Source organism: Hemiscyllium ocellatum, chromosome 37, assembly GCF_020745735.1.
Source record: "Hemiscyllium ocellatum isolate sHemOce1 chromosome 37, sHemOce1.pat.X.cur, whole genome shotgun sequence".
In the NCBI taxonomy this organism is placed as follows: domain Eukaryota; kingdom Metazoa; phylum Chordata; class Chondrichthyes; order Orectolobiformes; family Hemiscylliidae; genus Hemiscyllium; species Hemiscyllium ocellatum.
In genome coordinates this window covers 3,544,384-3,559,905 of record NC_083437.1, presented here as the reverse complement: position 1 = coordinate 3,559,905, position 15,522 = coordinate 3,544,384, and the positions used below count along the sequence as shown (strand labels likewise).

Genomic DNA, 15,522 nt, shown 5'->3' with positions numbered 1-15,522 from the left:
CTCCACTACTTCCTCTGAGAGCTCATTCCATACCTGTACCACCCTCTGCCTGAAAAAGTTGTCCCTTAGGTCTCTTTTATACCTTTCCCCTCTCACCCCTGTTATTAGCCTTTCCTTGGAGTATGAGTGAAAACGATGAGGGAAATCAAACTTAGCAGCTGCAGAGAGACTGAGGCTGGATTTGAATTCAGAAATTCTGCTGACATTTTGACATCAGTTCACAATCATCATGGGTCAGTGTGAAAGAACCATTACAGGCAGTGAAGGCATTCACGCTGAAAGCAAGATCACTATACCAAAATTAGAATAATCTTTTTCTAAGATACACTACTTCAGTTTGTAAATTATGTTAAATAATATAGATTTGATATGTATATACATTAACACAAATAGGATTTTCCTTTAATTACAAGAAAAAAAGTTGATTCCAACAAATAATTCCAACTGTAAAGGTATAAAACTTCTGTAATTCAGGAATATGCTGGAGGCAGACTTGGCAGCCTGTCTCCCTCAGAGAACCATTCAATCTTGGCTCAGCTGCCGTAGCTTCACACTGATTTGGCAATCTGGATAAAGTTTGCACAACAGATCTGTAAAGTCCCTCCTCTCTTTCTTACAAATGTCATTCCCAGAAGTGAACAGCTTGTTGTGAGTACACGCACAGACTGTCTTACGAGCGCTTTTTAAGGTAAGTTATAGTTTCAGCGAGCTATCCATTAACTTGAGTCTGTTTGGAAAGTGCAAGCTGTGAATGGCAATGTTCTTCCTCATATCTCTGCACACTCAGACTTTTTGGCTGCATTTGAAATGAGTTTGATCTCAGCCGGGCTGTATCGTCACATTAACAGAGCAAGTGTTTCAGTAGATTTCGCTCCACCTCACTCTGCTCCAAGTAATCCAGCTTTCTAATCCTCTCAGCCTCTCTCTTACTAAAATTATATTCACTTGGAGCAAAGAATTCGGGGCCTGTTATGTGACCAAAGTTATATTCAGTGAAGAGAAATATTGAGCATAATACATTTTAAAACCATTAATGAAGGTATTATTAAAAATTTACAAAGTTGTTTTAGTGAATGCTTCAAAACAACTTAAGATCTGGAATCAGCCAGTGAGCGTATCTATCTTTGTGTGAGTTAACCCCTTATTCTCACTACCCTAATTGTAATGCAACACCAGGTTATAGTCCAACAGGTTTAATTGGAAGGACTAGCTTTCGGAGCGCTGCTCCTTCATCAGGTGGTTGAGAGGCGCTCCAAAAGCTAGTCCTTCCAATTAAACCTGTTGGACTATAACCTGGTGTTGTGTAATTTTTCTCTTTATACACCCCAGTCCAACACCGGCATCTCCAAATCATGTTTAATTGTAATGGTTCCTGCTTTAAACTATTAGAGGTATGAAGTCATCAAGATCTACAGCACAGAGAAAGGCCCTTTGGCCCATCATGTCAGTGCTGATCACAAAACAATCACCTAACTATTCCAATCCCATTTGCAAGCATTTGGGCCATAGCCTTGTATGTCTTAGCATCACACGTGCAAATACTTTTTAAATGTTAAGAGGGTTTCTACTTCTCCCACTCTTAAAGGCAATGCATTCCAGATTCTCACCGCCCTCTGGGTGAAGCTGTTTTCCTCACATCGCATCCTTCTTCCCCCTTATGATAAATCTATGTCCCCTGGTCATTGATCTCTGCATCAAACAAAATGTTTCTTCTGGTCTACCTATCTGTGCCTGTCATTATTTTACATAATTTTCCATTATGACATAGCTTACACTCATAGTTCAGACCAGGGCAAATGCAGAAAGAATGATCAGCTTCTGTACCTACAGCAATCTTTGTGAGTTAACTTTACCTTTGGTAGCAGCAGATTAAAAGAAAGTCAAATGAATTCGGGGTTATATTCAGTGAAGAGAAATATTGAGCATAATCATTCATCTCCCATGACTGCCCAGGACAAACAATAAACCTGTAAATGTAAATCTCCATCACATGGTGAAGTGGAAATGTTCAAGTCCCACGGTGGAAGATCAAAAAAGCAGTCTGTAACCATTCACAGCAATGTCCAGGCTTGTGTTTGGTAAGTGGCAATTACATTCACATCATACAAGTGCCATGTCCAGTAAGAGAGAATTGAACCATCATCCCTTGACATACCATCGCTCAATCCTCCACAAAGATCACCAGTGATCAGAAACTCAAACAACTCCTTAAATGCTGTGGACATTGGGAATTTTGTGAATTACTCACTTCCTGATAGCCCAGAGTTTGTTCAACATCTACAAGGCACACACAGAATCATAGAATCCCTACAGTATTGTAACAGGCCCTTCGTCCCAACAAGTCCACACCACCCCTCAAAAGAGTAACTCACCCAGACCCATTCCACTACATTTACCCTTAACCTACTCATCCCTGAACACTGTAGGCAATTTAGCATGGCCAATTCACCTAACCTGCACATCTTTGGATTGTGGGAGGAAACCAGAGCACCCAGAGGAAATCCACACAGACAGTCACCCGAGGCTGGAATTGAACCCTGGTCCCTGGTGCTGTGAGGCATCAGTGCTGACCACTGAGCCACTGTGCCACCCCATATGATGGAAAACTCCTCATTTACTTGGATGGGTGCAGATCCAACAGCAGTCACTGACCTCACCACCATCCATCTCCTAAAGAAAGGGCATTGTTACTTGGTCTGGCCAACATGTGACTCAGATTCATAGTTGATGTAGTTAACTCTGAACTGCCCTTTGAAATGGCACAGGGATATATGTTGACCCAGCCAGTAATACCCACATCCTATGAAAGAATGAAGATGCACTGATCTCCTAAATTCCAGGGAATTCTGAGCCTCCATTATACCATCGCTACTGTGGTTCTGCCAGATTTCCAACACTTCAGAATAGGAATGTGGGAATATTCAGGCTATTGTGTGTAACTGAAAATGTGTTGCTGGAAAAGCGCAGCAGGTCAGGCAGCATCCAAGGAACAGGAGATTCGACGTTTCGGGCATGAGCCCTTCTTCAGGAATGTAGCCCTGATGAAGGGCTTATGCCTGAAACGTCGAATCTCCTGTTCCTTGGATGCTGCCTGACCTGCTGCGCTTTTCCAGCAACACATTTTCAGTTCTGATCTCCAGCATCTGCAGACCTCACTTTCTCCTCTATTGTGTGTAACTTATTGGTTTCTTTTAAAAGGCATCTTCTGCTGTTACCTACATGTGAGCCAGTCAATACGTGTGCACCAACAATGTATAGTGCAGTGGAGAATAATGAACTCCAGCAGAGTGCGGAGCCATGTAACTATCAGCACTTGCTTGTTCTGTGCAGACACTATGATACGTGAGGGGCTGCTGCTGTTTGTTCTGATAACACGGGCTGCTGCAGGTACAGGAGGGTGTCGGGCACCTGATGGCAAGGATGGGTTGCCAGGTGCACCAGGACAACCAGGAAGAAATGGAAGACCTGGACAAGATGGTGACACCGGGGAGCCAGGTAACACATGACAGATTGAGTTACCACTGGCTGAAAAGTGCATTATTTTGGTAAATTAACAAATAAATAACTGGGTTGAGACTAAGGAAAATTGTGAATCCATGTCCATAAACAGAGCAAACAAATTGAAAAAGACCACCAGTTGACCATTTGACCTCTCGGGCTGGCTCCACCACTGGATTTGAACCATAAATACAGATCTATTAATATAAATAAAGGAATATCGAGTCAGAGAGTCCTATAGCACAGAGGCAGGCCTTTTGGCCCAAACTGGTCCATGCTGACCACAATGTCCATTTCCCTGCACTTGGCCCATATCTTTCTAATCCTTTCCTATCCTTTTAGTTGTTGTGTACCCGCCTCAACCACTTCCGCTGGCAGCTCACTCCATATGCGTACCACTCTGTGTAAAAAAATTGCCCTTCAGGTTCCCTTTTATTCTTTCTCCTCTAACCTTAAACTGAAGCTCTCTAATGCTTGATTTGGCAACCCTGGGAACAAGAGTGCATTCACCCTGTCCATGCCTCTCATGATCTTATACACTTCGATAAGTTCCCTCCTCAGTCTCCTATGCTCAAAAGAAAAATATCCAATTTGTCCAATCTCTCTATATAACTCAGACAGTCGAGTGCTGGCAACATCCTTGTAAATTTCTTCTGCACTCTTTCCAGTTTAATAACATCCTTCCTATAGCAAGGTGACCAAACCTGTATACAATATTCCAAGTGCAGCCTCACTAATGTCCTGTACAACTGCAATATAGCTTCCCAACTTCTATACTCGAAGCCCTAACTGATAAAGACCACTGTGCCAAAAGCCTTCTTTCACTGCCCTGTCTCTCTGTGACTCCACTTTCGTGCACCTGAACTCCAAGGTCCGTCTGTTCTACTACACTCCTTAAGACCTACTATTCACCAAAATGCAAGACCTCACACTTATCTATTTAAAGTCTATACTATTTCTCAGCCCACTTTCCCAGCTGATCAAGGTCCTGCTGCAATTTCTGATCATCTTCTTCACTATCTATGATACCGCCTATTTTAGTGTCATCAGTAAATTTACTAATCATACCTTGTACATTCTCATCCAACTCATTGATATAAGTAACAAACAGCAATGGGCCCCACACCGACCCCTGAGGCACTCCACTAGTCATGGACCTCCAGTCCAACAGGCATCCTTCCACTATTACCCTCTGCTTCCTACCAACAAGCCAATTGGTTTTCCAATTTGCCAACTCCCCCTGGATTCCATGCGATTTAACCCTCCAGAGCAGCCTACCAAGTGAAACCTTATCAAAGGCCTTACTGAAATCCATCTTGACTATATCCACCGCCCTGCCTTTGTCAACCTTTCCTGGTCGCTTAATCAAGGAAGTCTAACAAATTTATGAGGCATGATCTCCCACGCACAAAGCCATGCTGACTGAAGGGCTTATGCCCGAAACGTCGAATTTCCTATTCCTTGGATGCTGCCTAACCTGCTGTGCTTTAACCAGCAACACATTTTCAACTGTGATCTCCAGCATCTGCAGACCTCATTTTTTACCCTATTCTTAATCAAGCTCTGTCTTTCCAAATGCATGTATACCTTATCTCTCAGAATCTTCTCCAGTAATTTACCTACCACAGATGTTAGGTTTACTGGTCTACAGTTTCCAGATTTTTCTTTGCAGCCCTTCTTGAGTAAGGGCACAACATTCACTACCCTCCAGACTTGTGGAACCTCATCCATGGCTAATAATGATGCAAAAATATCAGCCAGGGCCACTGCACTTTCTTCTCTCATCTCTTGCAGTGTTCTTGGATATATCTAGTCAGGACTAGGAGATTTATCCAGCTTCATACGTTATAATACATCCAACACTTCCTCTACTGTGATATGGACTACCCTGAGATATCGCCACTAACTTCCCCAAGTTCCCTAGTCTTCATATCTTTCTCCACAGTAAACACAGGGGAGAAATATGCATTGAGGACCTCGCCCATCTACTGTGGTTCTACAGATACATGCCCACTTTTGGTATTTGAGGGATCCTGTTCTCTCCCTATCTATTCTTTTTTCCTTTAATATACTTAAAGAAGCCCTTAGGGTTCACCGTAATCTTCTTAGCCAAGGCTATCTTGTGCCCCCTTTTTTCCCACCTTCAGTAAGCTCCTGTATCCCCTATATAACTCTGGGGATTCCTTTAATCCCAGCTGCCTGTACCTGAACCATACCTCTATTTTTTTTTCTGATCAAAGCCTCACTATCTCTTCTCATCCAGTGTTCCCTCTTCCTGCCAATGTTGCCCTTCACCCTCACCGGAACATATAAACCTTGAACTTGAGCTATCTCACTTTCAAAGGCCTCCCACTTGCTGAGGGTCCGTTACCTGTAAACAAACTACTCCAATCAATCCCTACAAGCTCCTGTCTGATTCCATCAAAATTCACCTTGCCCCAATTTAGATCTTGAACCTATGGACCAGTTTTTTCCCTCTCCATAACTATTTTAAAATTAATGGAACTATGGGCACTGGTCCCAAAGTGCTCCTCCATCACCTGTCCTGCCCTATTTCCCAAAAGTAGGTCAAAGTTTTGCTCCTTCCTGAGTAGGACCCTCTATATACTGCTTGAGAAAACTTTCCTGAACGCACTTAATAATTCCTCCCCATTTAAGCCCTTAACACTATGGCAGTCCCAGTCTACGTTCGGAAGATTAAAATTCCTTATTATGTCAAGCCTATTGCTCTTGCAAGTCTCCCCAGTCTGCCTGCATATTTGTTCCTCTAATTCCTGTTGACTACTTGTGGGCCTTTAGTACAACCCCAATAATGTTACCATCTTATTTCTTAGCTCTACCCGCAACATCTCACTGGATGATCCCTCAGTTTTTATCATCTCTGATTGTTGCTGTGAAACTCCCCTTAATCAAAAATGTAACTCCCTCTCTCCTCTTTCCACCTCCTCTGTCCCACCTAAAGCACCTGTACCTTGGCACATTAAGCTGCCAGTCCTGTCCCTCCCTTAGCCATGTATCTGTCATGGCTATAATATCCCAATCCCACGTACCTATCCATACCCTGAGTTCATCGGCCTTACCTGCCAACCCTTTTGCATTGAAATAGATGCAATTTAATCCAACAGGCATTCCTTGCTCTCTGTCACATTCCAGCCTGATCTGTCTCTTCACTTTACTCTTTCTGATTACTGTATCTCCTTTTGGCCTGCACTTGCCTCCTTGCTGTTGAGGATCCCACTTCCCCAGTCTGCCTCCATCTCTCTTCACTTCCTTGTCAATCGAAAATCTATGTCCCAGTCCTGAACAAACTCCAGGTATACATTTGTCTAACGAGAACTTAATTCTGCAAGTCCCTGGTTCATGAAGGGATTGTAGCTCTCCAGAGAAGGTATAGTTGGTGCAGTTGGTACAGGTTATTTGTTTCCAATATCTCCACAGCAGCAGCTTGCCATAACTGATTTCTGGGCTCCCTGAAGGTCATGATGAGTCTCATGTGAGAGAAGCATCACAGTAGTGTCCAAACTCATTTCAAGAGAATTCATACCCCAAAAACCATCTGAAATGATCATTCCACCATGTCAATTAGTTCCTTGCATGTGACCGAAAGTGTTTGTTTTGTGTCAGGATCATAAAAGTCATTGAAATTCTAACTTTGGAATGCATTTCTTTAAGCAGCGTAACTGCCATCCCTGGGTGAGATGTGATTTCAAGTATTCGATACTGCCATCCTCTGTCGGATCTACAGCTGTGGATGTAGAACAAAATAACTTAATGATAATAAGAATTATTTTCAGCCCTCCTCTTATGGACAATGGCTTTCCATGGATCAGCAGCTGTGATTTGCCTTAATTTCCATAGAGCCATTCCTTTACGCCATGTTCCAAAACTATGGACATGTTACAGCTATATGGTAGCTGTCCCTCCAGTGTGGGGTACATGTCAATTGGGCATAAGAGGCGATCAAAGCAATGCTCACATTGACTCTGGGTCAATGTGAGGGCTTTGTTGCTCAGTTTACTCAGGGAAAGACTCCTGTGCACTCAGGGAAAGACTCCTGTGCACTCAGGGAAAGACTGCTAGAGAATCATAAAATAATTTAATAATCTTAATAAGGAACTCAGCTACTCTCATTCCCTCATTGTTAACCACATAACCAGCATTTTGCTTCTTTTCTGGTGATTATCTAATTCCCAGTTATAGGTCGTGATTAAATGCCCACTTTCAGGCAGTGGATTCTGCAATTCCAACCATTCATTAGTGTTGGAGTGTTTTTCCTCAAATTGTTTTACAATCTACATCAGTTGCTGTCCTCTGGTCATTAAACATTCCTTCTATTATAGAATCATAGCATTCGTATAGTGTGGAAGCAGGCCATTCGGCCCATCAGTTCACACCAATCCTCCAAAGAGCATCCCACCCAGACTAGTCTCACTAATTTCCCCTGTAATTCTGCATTTCCCATGGTTAATCTACCTAATCTGCACATCCTTGGGCTGTGGGAGGAAACTGGAGCACCTGAAAGGAACCCATGTAGACATGGGGAGAAATTGCAAACTCCAATGGGAACAGTTTCCCCCAAATACTCTGCCTAGACCCTCCTGATTCTGAACACACCCATCAAATCTTCTCTTGGCCATCCTCTCCCTATTCAGAACAGCCACTGTTTATCCAAGCTTTCTACATAATCTCATCCCTAGAACCATTCTCATAATATTTTTCTGTGTCATTTGTGAAAATTTCACATCCTTTCCAAAACCTGGTGTTCAGAATGAGGACAAACAACAGTACAACATGGCACAGGCCTTTCAGTCCACCAAGACAGTGTCAACAAACCTTTGCTGCTATCCCTCTATTTCTTGCCTATTCATATATCTGACAAGATGCCTTTTAACTGTCACTATTATATCCAGCTCCTTTGGCAGTGCAATTTGGGTCTTTGCACCTTCCATCTTTTACATAAGGACATAAGAACCAGGAGCAGGAGTAAACCATCTGGCCCTTCGAACCTGCTCCGCCATTTAATAAGGCCATGGCTGATCTTTTTGTGGCCTTAGCTCCTCTTACCCTCTCTCTCACCGTAACCATTAATTCCTTCCTTGTTCAAAACAAAATCTATCTTAGCTTTAAAATGTTTACTGAAATAGTAAGGAATTCCATAAATTCACAACCGTCTGGGTCAATGATATAGAAGTATCAATGGATGATCCTGAGAAGACACCAGATGGCACATGCAACTTTAGTGAGAGAAAAGAAAAATACTTCTTTGCGGAGATTTTCTTTCTAAATAAAACACTTTGGGCAATGGTTTGTTACTGAAGGCAAGGGGATAAAGCATTTGAGTGTTTGAGAATTTGTTCCTGTGACATCCTGGTACATGTTACTAATCACACACGTCTTGCAAATACAATTTGTACAGCAAATACAGCACTGAGATGTTCTTTGTATCACACTCTCAAAAGAACAGAAAGGTTGCACTTTGAACCCAAGAAGAAATTTTTTCCAAGAAGTACGAGAGATCAGCTGGGCAGCTTATTCTTAGCAAACTTTCCTTCAACTGTACAGGATAAAACAAATATCTCTCCAAGCCAGTCACTGTTCAAAACAGCTGCAGCAGTGTTTCACCACAAAACAAGTGGTTATTACGGATGACATGAACTATAAGAAAGCTAGTTCGAATGAAATCTCCTTGTCCATAGCAAACTTCCACTTTTTTTTAACAAAGTCACTCTGGATATGTTCACAAAACTTGAACTAAATCCATTTTTAACAATGCTTAGAATTGAAGTCCTCTAAGCAATGTTAAATACAAAATAGCTTTTCAGAACTAAGGTCCTTTTACTCGTGAACCTCATTAGAACAGTGCCCTTCATTTTATGTTGTCTCTTTGTTTTTTTTCCCTAACAAAAGATATAACTTTACACTTCACTCTGAGGAGCCAAAGTGAAAGAGTTGGGATCCTGCTTGTGGAAATTGCTCTGGGCACAGTACAACCTGAGCACAGTGACCCTGATCCTGTCCAATTTTGAAGGTGGTTTCAATGGTGAATAAAATGATGTAGTGGACATTAGTCTGGCAGTGAGTTGGGAGGGTTTTTTAAACTTATTTGTGGAATGTGAACGTTTATGGTATTTTCTGTGTCAAGTTGGAAACATAAAAAGCAGAAAATAGGTGCAGGAGTAAACCATTCAGGCACATTATTCAAAATGATCATGGCTGATCATGCAATTTCAATAGCTGAAAATGTGTTGCTTGAAAAGCGCAGCAGGTCAGGCAGCATCCAAGGAACAGGAAATTCGATGTTTCGGGCATAAGCCCTTCATCAGGAATGATGAAGGGCTTATGCCCGAAACGTCGAATTTCCTGTTCCTTGGATGCTGCCTGACCTGCTGCGCTTTTCAAGCAACCCATTTTCAGCTCTGATCTCCAGCATCTGCAGACCTCACTTTCTCCATGCAATTTCAATACCCCACTGCTGCTTTCGCACTGTACCACTTGATCCCTTTAGCTGCAGGAGCAATGTCCAGTTCCCCCTTGAATATACCTAATGAACTGGCTGCAAAACCATTCTGTGACAGAGACTTCCACAAGTTCCCAACTCTCAGAGTGAAGAAAATCTTCTTCATCTCAATATTAAATGGCTTACTCCTTATTCTTAGACTGTGACCCCTAGTTCTAGACTTCCCCAACACCAGGAACATTCTTTCTGCAGTATGCAGATTCTATATGTTCTATGAGAATCCATCCCCATCATTCTTCTACATTCCAGTGAGTACAAGCCCAGTTGATCTAGTCTTTCTTCATTTGTCAGTGCTGCCATCCCAGGAGTCAGCTGATGAACATTCGCTGGACTCCCTCATACAAGAGTGTGACTAGGAGATCAAAACTGCACATATTACTCAAGATGTGGCCTCATCAAGTCACTGTATAATTATAGCAAAGCATCCTTACTCTTATACAGGTAGTTCTCCTACAACACTGTAGTTGCATGCCCATGCGACACTGTGACATAGATATTCGCGCAATAGAAATAATGGGGCCTATGAGAAAAACAGGGTTGGGGCAAACCACAAAAATACCAGTAAACATCGAAACAAAGATAGTAGTTCAAAGTAAATTTTGACCTGTTGTAACTGACCTGTTATGTGGTACCATATGGTTCAATTAATCAGAATCTTCAACTAATGCTGAAAATGTGTTGCTGGTAAAAGCACAGCAGGTTAGGCAGCATCCAAGGAACAGGAAATTCGACGTTTCGGGCCAGAGCCCTTCATCAGGAATGAGGAGAGTGTGCCAGGCAGGCTAAGATAAAAGGTAGGGAGGAGGGACTTGGGGGAGGGGCGATAGAGATGTGATAGGTGGAAGGAGGTCAAGGTGAGGGTGATAGGCCGGAGTGGGGTGGGGGCGGAGAGGTCAGGAAGAGGATTGCAGGTTAGGAGGGCGGTGCTGAGTTCAAGTCAGCTTTCCTGTTCCTTGGATGCTGCCTAACCTGCTGTGCTTTTACCAGCAACACATTTTCAGCTCTGATCTCCAGCATCTGCAGACCTCACTTTTTACTTCAACTAATGCACCAACCTATTATAATTACCCACTTCCCAGCTACCTTTGCACCCCCCCCAACCACACCCCCACTCTCTAACCGCCCCCTCTCCTGTCACACTCCTGATGAAGGGCTCATGTCTGAAACGTTGATTCTCCTGCTCCTCGGATGCTGCCTGACCTGCTGTGCTTTTCCTGAGCCACAATTTTTGAATCCATATCCACTGGCTGTACTACATTAAAACCAATCTTCTGATCCCATCCAATGGTAACACTGCACAAGTCAGATTCCAGAATGAAACCTGCCTTGACAGATCAAGGACTGAATCTTAAGTTTTTTCTTTAAGTGTCAGTTTTGTCAATGTTTTTGGAGGGTTTCATATCATGGTGCTTGGGGACATCTATCACCTTATTTTACAAAGCCCACCTGATTAATTACCTACCCACCCTTTGGTGCCCCTCTCACACATTTTAGCACCATCATACCATGTGCCATTTCCAAAACAACTCACTACTTCCTGGATATCCCAGAATTGACCAACATCTGTGGTGCAGCCACAGGTTTAGAAAGAAAATGTGCACCACACAAGAGCTGTCAGTCTAGAGCTGCCCTGCACAGTTCCTGACATTGATCCTGAATGTGGCAGCCAATGAAAAACTGGTGCCTCTCTTTGTGGGCAGGGACATGGCGATGCTGCTCATGGGGATGGGGTGATACAACGGTAGGATCTCCTTTTCTATCAGGCCAACAGAGGATGTCATTCTACTCGAACCACGCCAACCTGGACCAGGTTGGTCAGTACAGTCTCAACCATCTGAAGGAATGTACAGAATGTAGGAAGAAGATCAATGATCTTCTCCACTTTGTCAATGAACATGCCACCATTTTCTCATTGATACCTCACACTCACTCTTCCTCTGTACCCACCATTTCCTGCAACATCTTCCTTAATCAATCCCATCCTCACTAACATCTAATCCTGACTAACTCTGAATCTATGCTGCATGGCCTGCTCACCCTCTTAAGACATCTCCACACATGCACCAAAACTAACAGTGTGCTGCCCACCTTGCTCTCCCTTACCCACTGTGTGCAGAGTTTCCTGACTCTGACCACCCTGAGCAGCTGACTGACCATGTCCCAGCCCATCCACTGGGATTTTGTTTTGCAGTTGGTTCCCATAGTGATTAGTCACAGAGTCTGCACATATTATTTAACACCTAAACATATTTTTTAAACAAAAAGAGAGAAAAAAGCTGTTAATACAAACAACACAGACAAGTTTCAATCTGCTCCTCAACACTGTGTTTTTTAGTGTCAATTCCAGTGAAATTTCACTCTTATCTCAACTCCTTAAGATTTTAAATTAAGATTACTCCCAACTTCTTGTCCTCAGGCTGTACCAACATTTTTGTGATGCTTTTCCAAGTCCACCATCACAAACATTTCACAATATCTTTCACAAAACTCTTCATAAGAAACGCACAGAGCTTCTTGTAGTCACTGCATTTATGTAGCACATCCAGTTCAGTTACTGGTCAACGGTAACCATTAAGATATTAATACAGGAAGATCCAGTGATAGTAAAAGAAAGGGACAGAAGTTGTATTGTCACTTTTTGGAGATGGTAATTGTCTGCCATGTGTGTGACATAAATATTATTTGCCACTTGTCAGCCTAAGCCTGAATATTGTCCAGGTCTTGCTGCATTTGGACATGGGTGGTTTCAGTATCTGAGGAGACACAAATGGTGCTGAACATGGTGCAATCATTGGTGAATATCTTCACTTCTGACCTTATGTTGGAGAGAAGGTCATTGATGAAGCAGCTGAAGATTGTTGGGCCTTTGACCTACACTGAGGAACACTTGCAGAGATGACCTGGAGCTGAGATGACTGACTTCCAACAACACCAAGATCTTCTGTCCTCATTAGTTTCTATATTGACTGTAGATGCATCAACTGAGATTGCACCTCTCACCTGCCTTCTTTCTTTCCATTCAGGCTAGAAATCAATCCATACTTGTCAGCAGAAAGAGACGTAGATGACCACAGTTGGCTAGTGAGAATCATATTGAAATTGTCTAAATTTTAATGGATCCTTTGAACAGTTGGGGAATAGAATGTAGAGAAGGATTTTTATGTCGTTCTTCCTCATGTCTTCTTCTTCTCTATAGGCATATACACTGGCATTCGTGGTGAGCCAGGAGTCAAGGGGCAACGGGGGAATCCAGGGCCCCCAGGAAAAAATGGCCCCAAAGGATATGTAGGTCCAGCAGGGCCCAGAGGTTCACCAGGCACTCCTGGACTCAAAGGACAGAAGGGAGAATCGGGACAAGGGGGTGGTCTACAGGGGACAGAAAGACCTGCCTTCTCTGTCGTCAAAAACACAACCAATGACCCTTCTCCTGAAAGGCCAATCATGTTTGACAAGGTTATCACCAACGAGGGAGAATGTTTCCATGTTGATCTGGGAAAGTTTCAGTGTTGTAAAGGTGGTTGGTATTTCTTCACCTACAACATGGTCTCTGAAGGAAAACTTTGTGTTAACATCATGAAAAACAGCAGAAAGGTAGTTGGAATCTGCGACACTCATGGAAGCAAAAGTAACTGGCAAAAGAATCAAATGAATTCAGGTGGGACAGTACTGAAGCTGAGAAAGGGAGATGAGGTTTGGCTTCAAACCACATCAGGTTACAGTAATGTTTTTGGCTCAAATGAAGTCAACAGTGTCTTTTCTGGGTTCCTTCTCTTTCCAGAAAATTAATGTTTAAAACTACATTAATATGTCTGCTCACCTTAATTACTCACTTTGTCCTGTAACCCTTGCTCACTGCTGGGATCCATTATATCAATATCCATAAAAATGGAGAAAACATAAGATTACATTCGAAAAGCCATTAGAATTGTCCAAAAAATGGGCTTAACATCAATCATTCCCTCTCTCAAATATCCACACTTGTCAAATATTTTCAGTTTCCATTATCTGACTGCCAATTCTATGTTCATTATAAACTATTATGGCCACAAGTGACATCTAATCATTGGAGCAACATGTATCTACCAGTTAAAATTGAAGAAACTACTACGAATGCTGGAGACACCGTTCCTCTCTCCCCCTTCACAGAGACACCGTTCCCCTCTCCCCCTTCACAGAGACACCGTTCCTCTCTCCCCCTTCACAGAGACACCGTTCCTCTCTCCCCCTTCACAGAGACACTGTTCCCCTCTCCCCTTCACAGAGATACCGTTCCCCTCTCCCCATTCATAGAGACACCGTTCCCGTCTCCCCATACATAGAGACATCGTTCCCCTCTCCCCCTTCACAGAGATACCGTTCCCCTCTCCCCATTCATAGAGACACCGTTCCCCTCTCCCCCTTCACAGAGACACCGTTCCCCTCTCCCCCTTCACAGAGACACTGTTCCCCTCTATCCCCCTTCACAGAGACACCGTTCCCCTCTCCCCCTTCACAGAGACACCATTCCCCTCTCCCCATTCATAGAGACACCATTCCCCTTTCCCCCTTCACAGAGACACCGTTCCCCTCTATCCCCATTCACAGAGACACCGTTCTCCTCTCCCCCTTCACAGAGACACCATTCCCCTCTATCCCCATTCACATTGTCTGCCCCATTGTCCACACAGAGACAGTGATCCATTGCTCTGACAGACACCCTACATTTCATTTCCAGTTGGAATTGTAGTTCAAGTCTCCAATCTTTGTCTCCTTCGTTGCTTCTTATCCACTTTAAGAGCCACTTCGCAATTCACAACATGGGTAGTGTTTCTGCTCCCTCCAAGGCTGCATACAGGTATACTGTATAAGACAGACAATGCTGGCAGACTCTGTTACTGGGGCGTCACGACTGCTTATGTACAATCCAAACATTCATGAAAATGTTGCAGATAATAGGACACACAATGTGAGATTTTACATCAGTTCTCTAGTTATAAATTCCCATGTCAATATTTTATGGAATTTATTAGTAAGGATCACAAATTGTATATTTGTACTTGCCATGAGCAATCTGTGTTAATGATGGTTCCTGTAAAACAGCTACTATAATTTATATAACCATTTGCTAACATTTCCAGGTCATTCTGCAATTCACACTCCAATATGTGAAAAGTTAGACTAACATTTTGTATTAGAACTAATTCCTGAAATCTGCTCTCAGAAATTTTTGTTGGTTACATTGGAGATAAATGCTTTTCTGTAATTGTATAATAATAAAATAAATGAGAATTTCCCAATAAATTGCAGATAGAGAAACTTCTTATGCATCTAAAAGAATAACAGAAATTCTATTTTTGTATCTTTGATTTAAACAGTGCAAAATATATTTTGGTTACAGGCAATTGGGATTATACATTTGCTAGAATCAATTAGGTCAGACTTGGTTCCCTGTCCAATAAGGAGCAAGTATTATCTTATGGACTCAGTGGTTATCACTGCTGCCTCACAGCACCAGGGACCCACGTTCA

The 15,522-nt window shown here is 42.8% G+C and overlaps 1 protein-coding gene across 1 annotated transcript; it reads left to right on the top strand.

The window, feature by feature from the left end:
• Nucleotides 1-595: 595 nt before the first annotated feature.
• Nucleotides 596-15,233, top strand: LOC132833615 (complement C1q subcomponent subunit A-like). The gene is made up of 3 exons (XM_060852010.1): nt 596-688; nt 3,331-3,495; nt 13,212-15,233. The coding sequence occupies exons 2-3, from the start codon at nt 3,336-3,338 to the stop codon at nt 13,799-13,801; spliced, it is 750 nt and encodes a 249-aa protein (XP_060707993.1). The 5' UTR covers nt 596-688; nt 3,331-3,335; the 3' UTR covers nt 13,802-15,233.
• The last annotated feature ends 289 nt before the right edge of the window (nt 15,234-15,522 follow it).